Genomic DNA, 22,671 nt, shown 5'->3' with positions numbered 1-22,671 from the left:
ATTAATTTCTTCAATTTTTTTAAAAATAGTGAAATTTCTACATGGTCAAAATAGTATTTTAGTGGGACATATGAATTAGGAAGATATACATGAACAAATTTATTTACAATATGGCCAACAGCTTAGATTGTTTTAAATCAAAGCCTTTATGTTTGTCTCCTCCTAAGTATCTTTTGAGCTTTAGCAACCACTCAGTAGTAGACAAACAAAAGATGCAAATAACTAATTGCGACAGTGGCAAAAAATGTAGAAGGCAAGTAACATGCAGTATCATGAGTCTGGTTCAGAGTCTATTAACTGTAGTTTACTCTTCTACAACTTGAAGTATTTTCTTAAAATCTGGTTGTGAAATAGGAGAGTGATTTACAACATCATTCAAGACAGAAGATGGTTATTCAGCTGGCTCTTCGAATGGATGATCTTATAATGATCTAGTTCCTTTTCAATGTTATTTCTGAATCTGGTTCCACATTTTTAGCCAGTCCATTCCAGATCATACATCATGCTGTGCAAAAGCAATACCCCTCAACTCATCTCTGATTATTGCATGTTAAAGCTGTGCCCTATGTGCATTAACCCTCGTACCAATGGAAGCACTTGGTCATATTTCCTAAGTCAACCCTTTGTGATTTTGAAAATGCCAGACATATCTTCTCCTAATCTTCCATGGTCTTGGAATCAGGGATGTGAACATTGGAGATTAAGGTAGCGCACTTGATAATTTTCAGATTGGTGGGCGCGAAATCTTCCTGAAGAACTTGGGAGGGAAATGCATCTGTTCTGCATTGGTCTGGTGCACTACTAATGAGAGTGACTCATGGCAGATCATTGCTTAATACCTGACAAGCCAGTGAAGAATGTGTGTCTGTTAAATGTCACACATATTGTAAAATACCTGTTATATGCTTACACACTGAAGAATGCAATGTCTGAGCCTCTTCTTATGCAGCCTTTCAAGACTGGGGATGATGTTCTTGCATTTTGGTGTATGGGTCTTGAAGTCACCAGACAATCTAATGCAGGATCTGCACAACCTGACACAGGCGAGGCTGGTAGAGTTTGAAGAGGTGGGTGGGTGAGATATTCAGATTCTCACACAAGATCCTTCCTCTGTTTGTGCTTGGCCTCCATCTGAGCTTGTTGGAGAAGTTTCAAAAGATCGATACCTGAGTGGGTGCTTTCTGTCCAGTGTGCAAGTCAGTGGAGATGCTGCATTGTTCCACAAAAGCCTGCAAGTTCAATAGGTGCTCAAGTAGGAAGGTTAGGCTTTCCAGTTTCAGTCTGGTCTCTTATGCCACCGTCCCCAGAAGCATGGCACTGGCTATGATCAATAGTTAGATGGCCCACATTATCCATCTGCCTGACACGTAACAAACTCTTACTTTGAGCTCCCTTGTGGAAAACTTTTACCACAAGGACAGAGGTACTTCAAGGACATCCTCTAAGCTCCCTGAAAAAAATGCAACAATGTCCAACACTCAGATGATCACTGGAAATTATATGCTTAATATTTGCCAGTGCAATTATGTAGTTTTCTATTCATTGCTGAAAAGTTAGCATGAAGAAATATCATGAGGGCAAAAGGTCCAGAGTAGGTGATGTGTTCTACACACATGGGAACAAATCTGAAGGTAGATATTCATGCCTTATATCTCCCCATCAGTGGGAAAAGACTGAGCAAATAGCAGCTAATGCTGCATACCTCCGTAAACTTTCATTATAAGTATCAGATTGCCACTGGACAGAGTCATACAGCAAGGAAACACATCTTTCAGACCAATTTGTCCATGCTAACTAGTTTTTCCCAAATTAACTAGTCCCATTTACCTGTGTTTGGCCAATATCCCTCTAAGCCTTTCCCATACACGTACCTGTCCAAATGTCCTTCAAAAATTGTAACTGTACTCATTTCTAACACTTCCTCAGGCAGTTAGTTTCATATACGCACCACCCTCTGTGCGAAAATGTTGTCTCTCATGACACTTGGAATGCATTCACTCAAATATTCTTATTTCAAAAACCCACCTTAATCACCCTCTTCCAAGTTACTTCCTTTATTCTCTGGCATGTTCTATCACCCTTCCAGTGAGTGTATTGCCTCTGCTTGTGAACTGTATTCTGCCTGTTAGTAATGTACAGGATGGGGTGCTATACAGTGATCATTTCTCAAGATATATCCAGAGACAGCTAAAAACACTGTTTCAATTTCTCTCTCTAAAACATTTCTTGCAGATCACAAAAAGTTAGAATTACTATTTAAATTGGTCCCAATCTGTTGTACACCTTTACAATAAAGAAATGCAATGGAGATTGCTTGTATGCATTTTAAGAAAGTGCTTGACACAATGTGCCAGATAAAAGGCACATTAAAAATCATGTCTTATGGCATAGAGGGCTCAGTGTTATCTTGGACAAAACACTAGCTTCAGTACAGCAAACAATGATTTGTGACAAATAGCTGTTGTCAGACTGGAGTCCAGTGGGCAGTGGTTTGCCAAAAGATCAGTGATAGGACTACTGCTTCACTGCTTTTATGGCTAGCATCTTGGAATAGAAAATTTAAAATTTCAAAACTTTATGATGAAACCAAACTTTGATGTGCAGTAAGATTATACAAATCACCTGAGGAAGGTACAGACAGGCCAGGAGGAATGGGCAGACAAGTGGCAAATGGAATTTAATACAGAGATATTAGTGATACTCATTTTAGCAAATGGAGGCAGAAAGATGGTGCAGGGTGAGAAGGTCATGAGGGGTCATGTTCACAGATCTCAGGAGATAAATGGAAACGTGATAAGCAAAGCGCATTGACTTAAATAAAGGCAGAGAGTCCAAAAGCAGGATTACATTGAATATTTTTAAAGCTCCGGTTATGCCAAAACAATTGAATTACTTTCATGCCCAGTTGGCATAATTTAACAAGGATGCAGGTGTAGAGGAAATTTATAAGGATGGTTCAAGGAATGGATGACTTCAGTAACAAGGTTAGGTTATAGAAGCTGGGGTTGTCCTTTCCAGAGCAAAGGAGATTTTGGGGAAGATATGATAAGGGGTGTGCAAGATTAGGTCAGATTTGCATTGGGTAGGCAAGCAGAAACTGTTTCCATAAGTTGATAGTACAAGGGCTATGAGGGACTTGAAGGCAGGTTTGAAATGCCTAATCACCATTGGAACAGCTAACACAAGAGGAGGAAGAGGGCAACACTAAAGGAAGCAGTTAGGCAACACTGAAGACTGGTTTAACTGTAACTTCAGAAGTGATGTTCTTCATTGCTGCCATAATTGGGATGTCGGTAAGAGCCTGTGACACTTGGCATGACACTCAGATGTCAATGACAATATGGTTAAGAGGAAATAGATTTAATGGTTTAGGCAAGAGAGGAGGGCAGGAAGTGAGAACGAACAGTTTCATACAGAAAGTAGAAATGACCTGAACTCAATGCTTAGGAAGCTATTGGAAACAAGAGATAACGAATAATTTCAAATGAAACTGAATAAACACTTGCAGGAAGTAAATCTGCAATGTTGGGGCAACAGAGCAAGGCATTGGGACAAAGCAGATTTATTCTAGGGAATAGGGATGGACCAGATGGACCAAATAGCTTCCCCTCTGTGCTGCACTAACCCAGTGAATTTAGCTTGCAAAACCTTTGCTTCTTGAAATCAAGAAATAAAGGGGTAATGAATTCAAAAGCAAGGAAGGTCATGCCTTTTCCAATTAAAAAATATGATAAGATGTAGACAATAGATGGTCTCTTCTGGGCCAGTGTAGATGCTGACTATCTGTGATAGTGACAAAATGGGCGTTCAGTTGAAATAAATGTCAAAGAATTTGAAAAGCAGTGACTAATTCGTTATCACGCCATTTTTACAAGCCAAGATGTATCCTAACCATTTCTAGTCTGTGTTTTTGATAACACTGACAAAAGGTATAGTAAAATCTCACTTTCAGAAAACAAGAGTGACAGAAACAAAGGTTGCTGAATACATCTTCAGAAAGGTACAAGATAGATAGATTGTACCTGAGGATAGATTGTACACAGGGGCCCCGTGTACAGCACAGACAGTTGTATCTTCAAAGACAGCTTCCTGAAAGTGACTGATTGCACTGCCTGGGAAAGATAATTTTTTGTAAAGGTAAATATTCCACCATAATTCCTTCAAATAAATAGAGATTGAACAATTTTTCCAGCTTTGAGGTGCAGTTTTCCAGACAATGAATTATCACTCACTCTGCTTTTAATTTTATAGTGAAATATAAAAAGACTCCAAAGATGGAATTACATGAAATTTCTAGCATAAAAAAGCCTATTCCCAATCTACTTTATCAAACACAGTCACCATTTCCTTCTTCATCTCTCCCTCATCCTTACCTCATTTCCCCTTAAATGCATTGATGCTAATTGCCTGAATGATACATGTGGTATTGAGTTCTATGTTGTAATCATTTTATAGCAAGATACTTTATACAATTCATACAAATTCCTCTGTAGTAGTTTGAATATGGAGCATTCACGTAGTCCCTTATATTCCACTGCAACCATCCACGATTTCTTTGACCTGAGAGGATACCGCAAAACAACTACTCATTCTTGTAGTGTGTCAAGGTGGTCTTACAATGAAACAAACAAACTACACCAAAATTCTCAACTGCTACCAACCGTCTACCATCCCCAAAAGATACACCTCTGCTGCCTGCACATCAACAGTGGAAAGATCAAAGCAGTAAAATGCAGGTCTGCTCGGACACCTCCCCAAATACAGTCATCAACGAGACTCAGTGAAGCTGCTGAAGTGTTGAGGCTTTCTATTTTAAACCATTTGGCCTAAAAAGTGGTGTTTTTTAAAAATTTAAATGATAACTGGTTGGAATTTTTAATATTGCTTCAGTTTGTTTATGAAACATTGACAGACTCCATGGGGAAATATCCCTATCCATATTTCAGGAGATTTGGAGAGCCCTGCAAAGATTCCATCATAACACACTTTTTATATATTCAAGCTCCTGTATAATTTGACAGAGAGAAAATGGCTGGAGCTATGGGAATAAACGTGAAGTGATGAGAAGTTGCCTCAAAAGATAAAGGCCAGCAAACAAACCTGTTACCATATCAGATCAAAGACAATGATGAGGATGTTATCATTCCAAAAAATCTCTGTGTTAATCACACATCAAGATATATGAACTCAGTCTTACAGTGCCTGTTTTATGATTAGTAACAGACCGATAAAGCTCCGAGTATGTCGAGAAAGAGGAATGTACGCATTTCAGGACTGAAGTCGGTGTCCATCATGTTCAGGAAAAAAAACTAAATGACTATTACCCATGCCTGGAAGACAGCCTGACTCCCAGGGAACTCAGATACCCTAGAATAAAATACAGACCAAGCAGTGGTCAAGATGATTATCAGAGATGCAGTTATAGAGTCGTAGAGACATACAGCATGGCAACAGACCCTTCGGTCCAACCCGTCCATGCCGGCCAGATATCCTAATCCAATCTAGTCCCACCTGCCAGCACCCAGCCCATATCCCTCCAAACCCTTCCTATTCATATCCCTCCAAACCCTTCCTATTCATGTACCCATCCAAATGCCTCTTAAATGTTGCAATTGTACCAGCCTCCACCACATCCTCTGGCAGCTCATTCCATATCTGTACCACCCTCTGTGTGAAAAAGTTGCCCCTTAGGCCTCTTTTATATCTTTCCCCTCTCACCCTAAACCTATGCCCTCTAGTTCTGGACTCCCCGACCCCAGGGAAAAGACTTTGCCTATTTACCCTATCCATGGGCCTCATAATTTTGTAAACTTAAGGAGATGCTGGATGACCACATGAAGGACACATACTGATAAGATTACATAGAGGAGGACTGAGAGGATGGTCTTGTAAAGCAGAGAACAGAGGGCTGAATGGCCTGTTTGTGTTGTCAGTTCTTTGTAATCGTTAATTAATTCAGGTCAGAGATTTCAATTGATCCCAAGCTTTCCTTTATTTGGCAATGCTGTAACTGGCTAAATGGAAATGAGCAGCATTGTGCCAAAACTAGATTGTTCTGGTATAACGCATGTTTCGTTAACACAAATTAGCTATAATACGACAAACAGATTGTGGACAGTGTTTGGATAATGCAAAATTTCTATTGAACAGAGGTAACAATTTTCTACTGCGATCTTGTGCAGTGTGATTTTCTAGAGCACGGGACTGCACAGGAACACAACTATTGCGTTATAGTAGAACAACATGTAAAATAGACTCTCGAGGATGCTTTGGAGGCTGGAAACTTTGGGAGGTCTAGATGACGTTAATTATTATTTCATTAAAGATCATTGCAGAACTTCTTGGGTACCACACTAATGACTTCCCTAGGTGAAGCTGTGGTCTTCAGCATATCAAAGGTTTAACATTAATTTCCTTCACAGAAATTAAAATACAAAAGCTCAGTTGTAACTGTCAAAAGGCACATGGAATAATATTCACCTTCTCTGCCAAGCATTAAAGTGACAAGATTGGATTAACCAACCACTTTAGAATGTGTTCAATTTTTACTCCCTGTTGAAGAGGAGAGGCAATTTTGACAATCTAAATAAATTTTCTGATCAGGACAACATGGGAGTAAATAAATAGCATGAGGTGACGGAAAGGGAACACAGTTTATTGCAATTTTCAAAAGAATTATTATGAAATTGCACAAACTGAAGGCAATTATTGTAGGAAGCAAATAACCTTTACATCATCAAAAAGTACTAAGTTCCAAAAGCTGATCCTCATTAAACCAAGGTTACTTCTGGCATTTGACATGGTGAGAACAGACCTGAGGTCACAGCTCAGCTTTTATCAAAGGGCTATAATTAATAAACACCTATATATCATCAAGATCCAGAAAAAATGTAATTGGCTCCAGCAAAGAGCAAATTCAGATTCTCCAGCCAAAAACAGAATGTGGTAGATGTATCACAGAAATGACTACAGTCTTTTCCCAAACTTTTCTCCACTGCAAAAGGCTTCAAAATTGTCATGACCCCTCTATAAAAACCCACAGCTCAGCGGGCAGGAGATAAAATGCCTAGGGGAGAGCCTGGTGATGAGGAGCACAGTTTCATGACCCTTTAAGCTTGAGAACTCAAAATGAGACAGCGGTCAGAACTACAAACTGAAAGAAAAGACCATTAAATTGGTGCTGAAACAATGATTGAATGAGTTGGTCATTGGTACAAACAAACAACTAGGGCCAGATTATTGCTGGGTGAGGGAAAGCAGGGGAAAAGAGTTGCGCAGGTCAGGAACCCAAAACCACCATAAATTATAGGTTCCAAATCAGTGTCCTGACTGTGTATCCCATGTGATGTTTTAAAATGCGAATTTTCTAATTGGTCTTCAGGCAGGCTTAGCACCCAATTGCTATCATTGAGTGTCTCCAGAAAATGAGAGCTGACTGCTTTGTGTCTTTAGCGAAGGCAGACGGAAGCCACGATGGGGCTTACCAGTGCCTTCCTGAAGAGAGTCAGTCAGCACATCAGAGAGAAATTTAACCCTACTGCGATTCCTCTTGCAAGGATGCCTGTCTTGAAGAAGTTTTCCTCGTCTCTCTACAAGAATCTCAGGGAGTCTTTCTCCCACTGTAACTCCCAGGTCATTTCCTCTGCCCTGAAGCTCTTCAACCATGTCCTGAAACAGACTCGCTACCACAGCCACATTTGCTTCCTCAGTGCCTGCCTCCGTAAACAACTCATCCCTCACGGACTCCGGACCCTCTATTCCTGATGAAGGGCTTTTGCCCTAAACGTCGATTTTCCTGCTCCTCAGATGCTGCCTGAACTGCTGTGCTTTTCCAACACCACTCCAATCTAGAATCTGGTTTCCAGCAGCTTTAGTCCTTGTTTTTACCTAGCACATCAGAGAACCAGCAACACTAAGCCATGAGATGGAGTAAGAGCATGCAGAGCCTGAAGTGATATGAATTGTTTTATGCAGAATATCTTACGTTTATAAAATCATGAGGGACATGGATAGGATACAGAAAGTCTTTTCCCTGGGGTGGGAGAGTCCAGACCTAGAGGTCATAAGTTTAATAATGTGAGAGGGGAAAGTTATAAAGGAGAACTAAGGGGCAACTTTTTCATGTAGAGGATGGTGCAAGTATGGAATCAGCTGCCAGAAGAAGTTGTGGAGGCTGGTACAACTGCAACATTTAAAAGGCGTCTGGATTGGTATATGAATAGGAAGGACTTAGTGGGATATGGGCCAAGTGCTGGAAAATAGCACTAGATTGCGTTGGGATATCTGGTCGGCATGGACGAGTTAGACTGTTTCCGTGCTGTACATCTCTATAACTCTATAATAATTTTAAATGTCAAAAGAAAAAAATAATTTCCTTTGCAGTAACCCAATCAATTGTATAAGAGTATGCCCCAAACTGTAAAGTTTTCGTAAACTCTCCATTGAATATTAGAGTCTCGATCTCCCCACACTGAAAAAGATCGCAATGGACGTTTGAGAAACTCAGCAAGTCTAGCATCTGTGGAGAAAGAAGCAGAGTTAGTGTTTCACATCTGGTAAGACTATTCTTCAGAAGAGTCATTCCAGACTTGAAACATTAACTCTGTTCTTCTCTTCACAGATACTGCTAGACTTGTTGAGTTTCTCCTGCATTTCTGTTCCAGATTTCAGCACCCACAGTATTTTGCGTTATTGAAAAGGACCTTAATGATATGGAAATAGCTTCCCTGATCCCTCCCCAACCTCGCTTTGACAACTGCAGACTGTCCTGGAGCCTATTATGCAAATATGTGATCCCTAGAACCCCAATTTTAAATTGCATACGTTCTGCCATGACTCCGCCAGCCGTTCAAAATTCAGCCCTTGAGCTGGAATGTTCCGCTATAGTTCAGCAATTAGTAAAAGTCGGTGAACACAGTCGGATAAAGACAAAACACCAGTGAAGAATAATGGGAAGAACTGGTCAATGGTCTCCTATATAAGAATAGATGACACTGGAATTGAATCAAGCAACTTTTTTCACAGAGGGTGGTAAGTGTAAGGAACGAGCCACCAGAGGAAGTGGGGAGGCTGGTACAATTACAACATTTAAAAGCCATCTGGATAGGCATATGATTAGGAAGGGTTTAGAGGGATATGTGCCAAATACTGACAAATGGGATTTGATTAATTTAGGATATCTAGACAGCATGGATGAGTTGGACCAAAGGGTCTGTTTCCATGCTGTACAGCTCTATGGTGCCTACTACTGATGTCAGGCCTATAGTTCTCAATTTTCTTTCTTTCTTCTTTCATAAATTGCAAGGTTATGTTTATTACCTTCCAATCCTCAGCAACTGGTCTAGACTCTAAGGAATTCTAGAAGTTCAAAACTAATATACACACCATCTCTGCAGGCACTTCTTTTGCAACCCCAAAATGCAAGTCACCAAGTGAAGAAGTGTCACCATCAAACCTCATCTAACTGACATGAACATAGCAAAATGACTGGCCTCCTGCGCTGTCACTATCCAATCACAGAGCTCTATCTGTGCCAGTAACTCATCAAAGTTGTCACAAATGCTTTGTGCATTCAAATGTAGTGTCTTTAGTAGGGCAAGAATAAACAACTAAGGTGGGGAGGGAGTAGCAGTAAATAAAAGCTTGTTGGAAGAACTGTCTAAGCCTTAGAGTGCTAGGCAGAATAGAGCTGATTGGACAAAGATCTAAGTAGAGTGCAGTAGGATCGCACATTTGCAGGTAACAGCATGGGACTGGAAAACTTGGAAATAGAATATGGTTCAACAACTGAAAGTTGTCCTGAATAACAGTAATGAAATCGTGGTGGGATGATCAAGAGGAAAGTGACAGGAATTGTTAGATGTGACAGCAGAAACGAAAATTAGCTTTCTTAGATAATACTTTGTTGCTTCATAAGTCTCTACCAAGGGAAACAACTTCTCTGCGTCTGTCTCAATCATTTTAAACAGCTCACGTCAGTTCATTCATTATTATTCTAAATTCAAAGTAACAGAAGCAAAGTTAAATGTTTAATATTGACCATGTTTAATGCTTAATGTTTCCCACAACTTAAGAATAATTCATTGGTTGTAAAACACTTGCAGTTATCCTGAGATTGTGAAGGGCACTGCACAAAGTTTCTCTTTATTTCAAGCAAAAACAGTTCAGGGGAAATTTCATTTGGGATTGTAAAGTTATGAAGATGTTTACATATATCCAATGAAGGAGACAATATTTCAATTGTCAGGGAGATAGGTAACCAGAGGAAACAAATTTAAGATAATCTGGAGAAGAACTAAAGACAAAATGTTTTTACGTAATGAGTTATTGTGATTTGGAATACAATACTAAAAAAGGGAATTGAAGTGATATATATTGGATTATATACTGTACTAGGAAAACAGACCAAGACAATGAGGAATTTTAGCTTTAAAAGTTGAGAGATTAAAAGCTCTTGGGCAACTTGCAGGAGATTTGACTGAGGTCAGAAGTGAATATATTTTGACTCCAAAAAAAGGAGTATGGAATTAATCAAGGAAAGAACACTTAATTCAATAGAAGAATTTAACCTATGCAACTTTCATACCAGGAGTGGCACAGTACGGTGGCTCAGTGGTTAGCATTACTGTCTCACAGCACCAGGGACTCAGGTTCAATTCCACCCTCAGGTGGCTGTCCGTGTGGAGTTTGCACTTCTCCCCATGTCTGTGTGGGTTTCCTCCGGGGTGCTCCAGTTTCCTTCCACAGTCCAAAGGTGTGCTGGTTAGATGGATTGGCCATGCTTGATTGCTCATAGTGTCCAGGAATGTTCAGGCTAGGTGAATTAATCATGGTAAATGTGGAGTTACAGGGATAGAGTAAGGATGTGTGTCTGGGTGGGATGTTCTTTGGGGGGTTGTTGTGGACTTAATGGGCCGAATCACCTACCTCCACAATGTAGGGATTCTATGAATGTTTGGTTAGAGACCCACAGGCTATGAGAAAGAAAGCCTAACCTCTCATATATATGTAAGAAAATTTTGCAATTTCATAGCAATGAACTTTATAATAACTTGTTCAAGGGAAATGGATATTACTAACTAGGCCAGCATTTATTGCCTATCCCTAATTGCCCAATACACAATTTAGAGGGCAGTTAAGAGCTCACCACATTGCTGTGGATCTGGAGTCACATGTAGTCCTGACCAGGTAATGATAGCACATTTCTTCCTGAAAGGACATCAGTGAACAAGTTGGGTTACAACAACTACGGTGGCACAGTGGTTAGCACTGCTGCCTCACAGCGCCTGTCGACCCGGGTTCAATTCCCGACTCAGGTGACTGACTGTGTGGAGTTTGCATGTTCTCCCCGTGTCTGCGTGGGTTTCCTCCGGGTGCTCCGGTTTCCTCCCACAGTCCAAAGATGTGCGGGTCAGGTGAATTGGCCAAGCTAAATTGCCCGTAGTGTTAGGTAAGGGTAAATGTAGGGGTATGGGTGGGTTGCGCTTCGGCGGGTCGGTGTGGACTTGTTGGGCCGAAGGGCCTGTTTCCACACTGTAAGTCTAATCTAATCTAACAAAAAAAAACTATCATTACTTATGTGGTCACCATTCAGTTTTTCATTCCAGATCTTACAGAATTCAAATTTCACCATCTATCATGATGGTATTTGAACCATATCCCCAGAACATCAGCCAGAACATTACCATGATACCCTAACCTGCAAGTTCCTCTCCCAGCTGCACACCATCCAGACTTGGAATAATACTGCTGTTCCTCTGCAGTCAATGGATCAAAATCCTGGAACATCCTTCCTAACAGTACTGTGGGTATCCTTACATCTCAAAAACAGTAGCAACTTATCACTGCCTTTGCCAAGGCAATCAGGGACGAGCGTTAGATGCTGACTCAGAGATGGGCACATTCTATGAATGTCTAAAATAATAAGACTTGAAACCAGAGCAAAAAAAACATAAGTTTTGCAAACTGGCACACTGAGAGCAACTTGTGTCAAAACTACTTACTGTGTCCAAAATGGAAACCTTACTCTATTTTTGGTCTTTGTTTCCATTACACTGAAAAATCTGGTATAACTCGGAGAGCCTCTACGAAAGCTTATAATTAGATGGGACTTCAGCTGCATAAATGACAGTGACCTAAATTGTAGTACTGCATTTGAAAGAGACCAATATTGCAGTCATGAAGGAGGGACCCTGACTGAGTGCTGTAAGAAAGTTATCTCCAGGAGGGAACCTGACCAATTATCAGGAGTCCGACAAACAACAGAAGTTGGCATCTTCGGGGAGACTGTATAACCAGTTGTTTATAATATTTCAGTACATTGGAGTATTACTCAAATATTACATAGCTTTGCAGCATCCAAGTGCTAGAAGAGTAGCAAGGGAATTACGTTGTAATTTAAATCAAGAATCTCTCCTTCAAATAAACAAGCTTTATTAAACAAGCAAACCTTTGGGTGAGTCATTAACTTATTCTCTTATAAATTAAAGATAAACTAACAATAGATTTGGGAATATCAAGGCTTGCAACAATGTAGAAGCAGAGCAGGTGATATATTATGGGGTGAAGGGGCAATTTTGTAATAATTCACTCAGCCATTCAACCTCATTAAAGTGAGTGCAAATGAGAAAATTAGTGCTGCAATGTCATATTCCTATCACTAGAACCATATTCACTATCAGAGAAGCACCATACTGGGAGGCTTGCAAAATTACCCTCCATTGGATACATGAGCATGCTTATCTACTCTGTGCATTAAGTGATGTGCAGAAAACAATCATTCCAGATTGACAGGTTAACTTTACATATCCTGTAAATCACAGAACCATTCAATACTGTGATATCTGGTAATAGTTCTGGGCTTTCCTCTAATATGCACATTGTCAACTCTTGCTGCACAATTCCTTCCAAGTTAATGAAACATCGACTCCTGGGATGCAGTCCGTTCCTCACTATCTTAAGATCCATCATACTGTGCCTTTCTCTTATGTGCCACAATTACCTTTGGACAAGGGACCAGTGGGAAATTGAAAGTGATTGGTCCATCACAATTGCTTCTTACAATATATTCTCTTTCCTATCTAAGCAGAAGCTAGTCACTTGCTAGTTCAGGTGATGCATGCCTGATTTAGGGAGTTAGATACAGAATGAGAAACATAAACCGATAAGCTTACACATACTGGTCCAACTCAAGTTGTGAACCTCAAAATGGAGCTCCAGTGCAGCCAGTACATTCATCTCCAACTAATATTGTTATGCTTTTTACTGGCCTCTCCTTCTGGGATACATTGGTTCTTGCATCAAAAAAATGCTTGGCTTAACAATTTACTTCCAATCGCTTGCTAAATCCTCATTAATCATTTCTGGGGTGAGCACAGCATTTTAGTGCATCCATCTTTAACCAGCATGCCCTCCATTCTGCTTTTAACATTCTATGATTTGCAACAACTTACATCAATTTCGTATTTAGCATGGTATAGAGCATCCCTGCATGCTTCATAAATATCTACTCAGGATAAAAAATAATTGACAAAAGCCAAAAGGAGATGTTGTCACAGTTGATCAAAAACCAAGTGCAAGGAGAATTTCATTAGGGCCTAGGCAGCTAAGTTAAAGATCACACAACATCAAGTTGTAGTCCAACAGGTTTAATTGGAAGCACTAGCTTTCGGAATGCTGCTCCTTCTTCAGATGGTTGTGGAGGACACAATTGTAAGAAACAGAATTCTGTGTGATTTTTAACACAGGCATCTGCAAATCATGACCAGGCAGCTAAGGTTGTGACTACAAATCAGTAAGTGAAGAAAATTAGTGATACACAAGAGAGTAGAATTGGAAGAGGACAGGCTTGCAGGATGGACAAGGTTCCAGAGTTAGAGGAGCTTGGGGTGGGGAGGGTGAGAATATGTCAGCAGTTTAACAAGAATGAGAACTTTAGTATGAAGGCACAACTTAACTGGGAGTCAAAGCAATTCAGCAAACATGGGTCAATGGATGTATAGAACTTAGTGCAACAAATAAAATGATATCAATCTCCTGACATTGACTTACGTGCCAGAAATTACAACAGCAAACACAGCTCTGTCACCCTGCAAACGTTGTTACAAACATCTGGGAGCTAGTGCCAAAACAGAGTCAAGCACACCTGACATGGTCATATTCATAGAATTATATCTTATTGACATCGGCTCAGAAAACACAGTCATCATCCATGGGTATTTCCTGTCCCATACATCCTGTCCCATGAGCAGGACAGACCCAGCGAGGTGGTAGCACAATGGTACAAAGCTGGAAGGGAGTTGCTCAGGAGGTCTTCAATTTTGACTCTGGACCCATGAAGTCTCCTGGCATTAGGTTAAACCACCTGCTGATTACCATGTACCATCAACCCTTCAGCTGATGAATAATTTAAGCATTCCTTCATATTGAATACTTTGGAGGAAGCACAGAGGGCTGCAAGAGCACAAAATATACTCTGGGTGGGGGATCTACCACCAAGAGTGGCTCCCCAACAGCACTACTGATCCAGCAGATCTGGTCCTAAAGGATATAACTGCTAGATTCGGTCTACTCAAGGTGGTGAGGGAACCAAGGAGAGAAAAAAACTTACTTGACCTCGTCCTTACCAATCTGTCTGCCGCAGATGCATCTGTCCATGACAGTATCACTAAGAGTGACCACCGCACAGATCTTATGGACTCACAGTCCTGTCTCCATCACGTTATGTGGCAACGTTACCGTGCTAAATGGAATAGATTTTGAACAACTATATGAGATACTGTGGACCAGCAGCAGCAGACCTTTACTTAAACACAGTCTGCAACCTCATGGCCCAGCATATCCAACCATTACCATCAAGCCAGGGGATCAACACTGGTTCAAATGAGAAGAGAGGAGGAGATTATGGCAGCTGCAGCTCCAGGTATACCAAAAAATGAGCCACTCTAAGTTATGGGCTCTGACAGCAATCATTAAATAGTACTGAATATTTATGCTCCAGAATTAGCCACATCCCTAACCAAGCTGATCAGGTACAGTTACATCTACCCATCAATGTGGAAAACTGCCCACTTAGTTCTACACACAAAGAGCATGTTAAATCCAACCCAGTTAATAACCACTTCAACAGTCTACTACTGATCATCAGTAAAGTGACGGAAAGTGTCATCAACAGTGTTACCAAGCAACATTTCTTCAGTGATAACTTACTCAGCGATGCTCAGTTTGGGTTCCATCAGGGATACTCAGCTCCTGACCTCATTAGAGCTTTGGTTCAAACACGGACAAAAGAAGTGAAGAGTGAAGGGAGATAAGAGTGACAGACCTTGACATTGATGCCACATTTGCCTGAGTGTGGCATCAAAGTGGCCTAGTAAAACTGAAATCAATGAGAATTACAGTAAAACTCTGTTGTTTGGAGTCATATTTAGCAAAATAGAAAGATGATTATGGTTATTGGAGGTCAGCTATTTTAGCATCAGGGCATCTATGCAGGAGTTCCTCAGAGTAGTAACCAAAGCCCTTTAGCTGCTTCAATGACTGTTCCCACACTATAACTACTGAATTGGGAATGTTCACTGATGATTGCAAATTCACAATTCACAAGTGCCATTCACAGTGCCTCAGATTCTGAAACAGTCTATATCCAAATGCAGCATGATGGTTCAATGGTTAGCACTGCAGCCTCAATGCCAGGGACCGAGGTTTGATTCCAGCATCTAGCGACAATCTGTGTGGAGATTACATATTCTCCCGTGTCTGTGTAAGTTCTCTCCAGGTGCTCCAGTTTCCTTCCACATTTCAAAGACCTGCAGGTTAGGTGGATTGGCCATGCTAAATTACTCATAGTGTCCAGGGACGTGCAGGCTAGGGAAATTCAGGGTTATAGGGATAGGGTAAAGGGATAGGTCTGGGCGGATGCTCTTCGGAGAGTGGGTGTGAACTGGATGGGCCAAATGTCCTGATTCCACACTGAAGGGATTCTACATTTCTATGACCTGGCCAATATCTGGATCAGGCTGACAAACATAATTATCATTTCAGCTTCCGTTCCTTCATGCAAAGTCATAAGTATTCACAGCTCAGTCCCAATGTATCAAAAAAAAATTCCATTTGTGGCTGGTCCTCTGAATGCTATGATGTGCCAGTTGTGAGGCAGCTGGCACTACTTCCAATGCTCTATAAAAGACACAGCTCAGATCACAGACTACATTATAAAATGCATTAATAGCATCCCAAAGGTAGAATTTGCACAATGTCAGAGAATGACAAGACTTTATTGTTCAATGAAAGTGAAGCTAATTTTTGCTCAATGTTAATCAACTGCCATCACGACTATGAAATCAGCAGCTCAAGTTCAACCCCACTATAAATATTTACATTAAATTACCCCACAAATTAACCATTTTTCTGCTTTTGCAGCCTTTCATTTTGCATAGATTACAATTGTGAAATGGCCTGAACTTCCTCAAGCTGTAGATGCACATGTAATTGCTTACCTGACTCACAGGCAAATGTCTTTGATGTTTCATCATGAAAGATAATTGCCACAGCATGTTTCTTTGTCTCTCGGGGCAACCTGCTTATGTTCCTGATGCTGTGCAGCTCAGTTACCTGGAAGCAAGAGTTAGATTCATTATCAAAATGGCACAATATTTCATTTGATGTTCCACAAGAGAATGTCAATTTGCTTTGTATTTTCTACTGTTCTCACTTGTGTTTATCAAGGTGAGGAATGACAGCTGTGGAGTTGAGAATACTTTAATTTGGGGGTATGCAATCGCAGCATCAGGCAACTCCCATACCATCTTCGGTAAAACCTTGTGCAGGAAAAAAGATCTCCTCGTCAGTCTAACAATACACTTTATGAGTCGAGAGTGTGATGTTGAAAAAGCATAGCAGGTCAGGCAGCATCCAAAGAGCAGGAAAATGGACGTTTCAGGCATAACCCCTTCATGTGGCTTGTGGATGGGGGGGGGGGGTGGGGGGTGCGCGGGTGAGAGACAAAAACGAGGGAGGTGGGGCTGGGGGATAGGTAGCTGGAAATGTGATAGGTAGGGGAAGGTGGTGGTGAAAGTGATAGGTCAGAGAGGAGAGTGGAGCAGATGGGTGGAAAGGAAGATGGACAGGTCAAGAGGGCGGTGTCAAGTTGGAGGCTTAGGACTGGGAGAAGGTGGGGGAGAGGAAATGAGGAAACTGGTAAAATCCACATTGATCTTGTGGGGTTGCAGGGTCCCAAGGCTGAAGGCAGGGCATTCTTCCTCCGGGCGTCGGGAGATTAGGGTCTGGCATAGGAGGCAGCCCAGGAACTGCATGTACTTGGTAGAGTGGGAGGGAAAGTTGAAGTGTTCAGCAACGAGGCGGTGGGGTTTCCCAGAGATGTTCTCTGAAACGGATCTGCAAGTTGGTGTCCTGTCTCCCCAATGTAGAGGAGACCACATCGGGAGCAACAGATGCAATAGATGACGTATGTGGAAGTACAGGTAAATTTTGGTCATATGTGGAAAGAACCACACCCCTCCTCCAGCTCTGATGAGCGAATTTTACAAATTCAAAATGCTGTGACTCTGTTTTCAATTTCACTTAACCTCATTACCTTCAATCTCATTCAAAGGCAAAGTGTACTGCATTATGAACACTTTCCTTAGGCTAATGCATGCCTGCACAAATGCAAGTTTCCATTGAATTCGAAAAGCCTGCACAGGGAGACTTTTATTGCAGCGATGCAGACTGGATTGAAACCAAATTATTTTTAGCATCATTTAGAAAATTTAGTGGAGATTTGATCAAGATTCTGGATGAGCGTTTGCTCTCTGAGCTGGAAGGTTCATTTTTAGATGTTTCATCGCCATTCCAGGTAACATCTTCAGTGAGCCTCCAAATGAAGCACAGGTGGTGTAGCCCGCTTTCTATTTATAAGTTTGATTTCCTACGGTGATGTCATTTCATGTTCTTTTTCTCAGGGGGGACCACAGAGGAAAATCACCTATTATTTAAAAAAAACAGATACCCATGAAAACAGTCTGCCGATTTCTTAGCAACAAACCCAAACAAGCAGATAAAATAGGTCCAGAAACCCTAGCCACTTACCCTTACAAACGCATCTCGGAAATGACTGCCAGACTACTCAGACCCCTTGGCATCATGGTAACCCACAAACCCACCAATACACTAAAACTGCAGCTAATGAACTTGAAAGACCCTATACAGGCAACAAGCAAAATTAATGTCCTTTACAAAATACCTTACAAGAAATGTAGCAAACACTTCATTGGACAAACAGGCAAAAAAACTAGCCACCAGGATACACGAACATCAACTAACCACAAAACGCAATGAACTACTCTCACTAGTATCCTTACATACGGTTGAAGAAGGACACCACTTCGACTGGGACAACACGTCCATCCTAGCACAAGCTAAACAGAGACGCACATGAGAATTCCTAGAAGCATGGCATTCCAACCGGAACTCTATCAACAAACATATTGACTTGGATCCCATTTACTACCCCTTTAGAAAAAGAACAGGAAATGACATCACCATGGGAAATGATGTCACCACAGGAAATGACATCACCAACACCAGGAAACTCAAACATAAATAGAAAGTGGGCAACACCACCAGTGCTTCATTTGGAGGCTCACTGAAGATGTTACCTAGTATGGTGACGATAAGCCTGAAAATGAACCTTGCAGCTCAGCGAGCAAACCTACATCCAGAACCTCAACCTGAGCTACAAATCTTCTCAAAACTCACTAAGATGCTAAAGGGGATGGACAAAATGGAGTTCAGAGAGGCTGATATCCTCTGGGGCAATCTAGAAAGAGAAGTCATAGGCTAAGGGGTGCCAGATTTAAAACAGATATGAGGAGGCAGTACTTGTCCCAAAAGATCATGAATCTGTGGAAATCACCATCGCAGTGTGTGGTGGATGTCGAAACACTGAATAAAGTTAAGCAGGAAGCAGACTTTAATTAGTAACAGGTTAAAAAGGTGATAGGGAACAGGCAGGAAAGAGGAGCAGAGGCCAAGGTGAGATCAACCTTGAGGGTCTGAACTGCCTACTCCTACTCTTAGTTCTTACATTCTTATCTTCTATTCCCCAGGGAACACTGTTTCCTATGAGTCAACCCTGAAAAAAATAAATGTTGATAAAAGAAATTCAGTTAGCAAAATAACGAAAATTGCAATAGCAGCAATAAATAAAAATTTTATAAAGTATTAGGTAGCACTCTTGCCTCCAAGCTCAAACGCTGTGGGCTTGAATCTAAATCCCAAAGAACTGACAACGTGAAGAAGTATCCAGGCTGACACTTCAGTGCAACTACTGAGAGGGCACTGCACTGTCCAAGTTAATGTCATGTAGATGAGGTTTTGAAGAGTCCATCTACCTTCTCAGGTAACTGTAAAATGTACCAGGGTACAAAGATGGACTTACAAGAATCATGTCTTTGGGATCCTGGCCAAAAACAGAACCAAAACAAGTTGCCTGTCAAATATTGTTACTTCATGGAGCTTGCTGTGCACCAATTGGCTGCTATCATTTGCATATTATAATAGTTTTTCGAGTAAATCATTGGTCATGAAATGCTTTGTGAGTTCCTGAGCTTGTGAAAGCCCTGTATGAATGCAAGTGTTTCTTTTTTCATCATTTTATCTCAAAACTTCTTTTCTTAGAATTGCACTTATTGAACAAAAACTGAAGTGAGAACTACAGACTTTTGAAATTACAAACACACTTCAATGGTCTGCTGTTAGCAATTTGAGGAGAATGTGGTGTTAGGTGCTCATGTTGCCAGTTTTATCTACTTGTATCCTCTATAAACCTTAACTCATCTGAGACTCTGCTTCATCTACCCAAACTTATACCAAGTTCTGTACATCCATCAACCTCTGCTTCTTGTCTCACATTTGTTTGCCAGTCTGTGAAACCAACTGCCAAGGCACTAAACTCTAGAATCCCCCTGTAAACCACCTGTCTCACTATCTCTGTACCCCTTTAAAATATTCCCTCTTTATCCAAACTTTGAGTGTCTGGTCCTAATTTATGTGGCTCACTGTCAAATATTGATTGAAAATAGTGTTCTGTAATGTTTTGGGATGTTTGAGTAAGTTAAAGGTACAATATAAATGGAAGCTGCTGTTGCCCCAAGTTAGTTTACAATGCGACAATGGAAAAGAAAGGCAATGTCGGTGAGAACTGACTGCTCGTACCACTTGAATACTGAGCAGGTAAACTGACTGGCTACAATGTGAAATGCTCAGTTCACCCTCTGCTGTTCTCTGCTTTGTACCCAGGAAGTAGTTGGGCCATAGCAGAGTGTAATGTGACAGCGAGAATAGAACATAGAATATAGAACAGTGCAGCACAGTACAGGCCCTTCAGCCCAAAATGTTGTGCTGAGCATTTATCTGAATCTAAGATCAACCTAACCTACACACCCCTCAATTTACTGCTGTCTATGTGCTTGTCCAACAGTTGCTTAAATGTCCTTAATTTCTCTGACTCTATCACCACTGCTGGCAATGCATTCCACCAACCCACCACTCTCAGTGTAAAGAACCTAACTTTGACATCTCCCCTATACGTTCCTCCAATCACGTTAAAATTATGACCTCTTGTGACAGCCATATCTGCCCAGGGGAAAAGTCTCTGGCTATTAACTCTACCTATGCCTCTCATTACATTGTACACTTCCATCAAGTCACCTCTCTTCCTTCTTCTCTCCAGCGTGAAATGCCCAAGCTCACTCAACCTTTCTTCATAAGACAAGCCCTCCAATTCAGGGAGCATCCTGGTAAATCTCCTCTGCACCCTCTCTAAAGCATCTACATTCTTCCTATAATGAGGTGACCAGAACTGGACATAATATTCCAAGCGTGGTCTAGCCAAGGTTTTATAGAACTGCAGCAAAACCTTGTGGCTCTTAAACTCAATCGCCCTGTTAATGAAAGCCAAAACACCATATGTCTTCTTAACAACCATATCAACTTGGGTTGCAATTTTGAGGAATCTATGTACATGGACCCCAAGATCCCACTGTTCCTCCACACTGCTAAGAATCTTGTCTTTAACCCCGTATTCAGCATTCAAATTCGACCTTCCAAAATGAATCACTTTACATTTATCCAGGTTAAACTCCATTTGCCATTTCACAGCTCAGCTCTGCATCCTGTCAATGTCATGTTGGTAGCCTGCACAAGCCCTCGACGCTATCTACAACACCACCAACTTTTGTGTCATTTGCAAACTTATTAACCTACCCTTCCACTTCTTCATCCAAGTTATTTATAAAAACTACAAAGAGCAGAGGCCCAAGAACGGATCTCTGCAGGACACCACTGGTCATTGACCTTCAGGCGGAATACTTTCCATCCACCACCAGTCACTGTATTCTTTTGGCAAGCCGATTCTGTATCCAGACAGCCAAATTTCCCTGTATCCCATGCCTCCTAACTTTGTGAATGAGCCTACCGTGGAGAATCTCATCAAATGCCTTATTGAAATCCACATACACTACATCCACTTCTCGACTTTCATCAACTCGTCTCGTCACATCCTCGAAGAACTCAATAAGGCTTGTGAGGCATGACCTGTCCCTCACAAAGCCATGCTGACTATCTTTAATCATGACATGGAGATACCAGTGTTGGACTGGGATGTGCAGAGTTAAAAATCGCACAATACCAGCTTATAGTTCAACAGGTTTATTTGGAAGCACTGCTCCTTCATCAGGTGATTGTGGAGAAGAAGATTGTAAGACACAGGATTTATAGCAAAAGTTTACAGTGTGATGCAACTGAAATTATATATTGGAAAAGATCTGGATTGTTTGTTAAGTCTCTCACCTTTTAGAATGACCTTGTTGGTTTCAGTGCTTTCATATTTAAATCGCAAAACCTTTTTTTAAAAGTTACACTCTCAAATGAACTTTAACAATGGTGTCATGTCGGCCCAGATAATGTATTGAAGGTGTTAGTTCCCTGTGTGAGGCTGTCTGTGCCACAATGGTCAGACTGATTCTAATCTAAAAAACAGATTTATAGAATCTCACACAGATTCATGCAGTAAAATGTAATTTTGCAAGTACAAATTCACCCCACAAACGTATATGTGCATGTTTGTGAGTGAGAGAGTGAGAGAGAGAGTGTGGGGAGGGGGGGAGGCGGGAGGTTATGAGCGTCTGTGAATGGGTACGTATGTGTGCGAGTGAGAGTGTAAAGGGGTTTACATCTGTGAGAGGTTGTATGTGGGAGTGTATGCCTGAGTGTATTAGAGAGGGTTTGTGCGCGTGCGCACATGTGTACGTGTGTCTGTCTGTGTGTATAATGCAATGGGTAATCTGCAGTGTGACATGAACACAACGTCCTGGTTGTGGCCATCCTCACGGGTACCAAATTTGGCTATCAGCCTCTGCTCGGCCACTTTTCATTGTTGCCTGTCCCGAAGACTGCCTTCGAGAATGGTCACCATAAAGGTCCAAGGTGGAATCTCCCAGACCGCTGAACTGTTCTCCAACTGGGAGGGAACACTCCTGTCTGTTGATTGTTCTGCGGGGTCCATTCATCCATTGCCGTAATCTCTGTTTGGCCTCACCAATGTACCATGTGTCAGGGCATCCTTGCATGAGATAGACAATGTTGGCTGAGTCACATGAGTACCTGCCACGT

The 22,671-nt window shown here is 41.3% G+C and overlaps 1 protein-coding gene across 1 annotated transcript in view; it reads right to left on the bottom strand.

Annotated features, from left to right (window-relative positions):
* dok6 (docking protein 6) overlaps positions 1–22,671 on the bottom strand; it is a 461,172-nt gene that overhangs the window by 146,006 nt on the left and 292,495 nt on the right. The window contains exon 3 of the mRNA XM_060824291.1: positions 16,497–16,611. Within this exon, the coding sequence (XP_060680274.1) occupies positions 16,497–16,611 (115 nt within the window). The remainder of the gene's footprint in view (positions 1–16,496; positions 16,612–22,671) is intronic.

Source organism: Hemiscyllium ocellatum, chromosome 4, assembly GCF_020745735.1.
Source record: "Hemiscyllium ocellatum isolate sHemOce1 chromosome 4, sHemOce1.pat.X.cur, whole genome shotgun sequence".
Classification (NCBI taxonomy): domain Eukaryota; kingdom Metazoa; phylum Chordata; class Chondrichthyes; order Orectolobiformes; family Hemiscylliidae; genus Hemiscyllium; species Hemiscyllium ocellatum.
The sequence above is the reverse complement of the archived record's forward strand: the minus strand, read 5'-3'. Positions and strand labels throughout refer to the sequence as shown.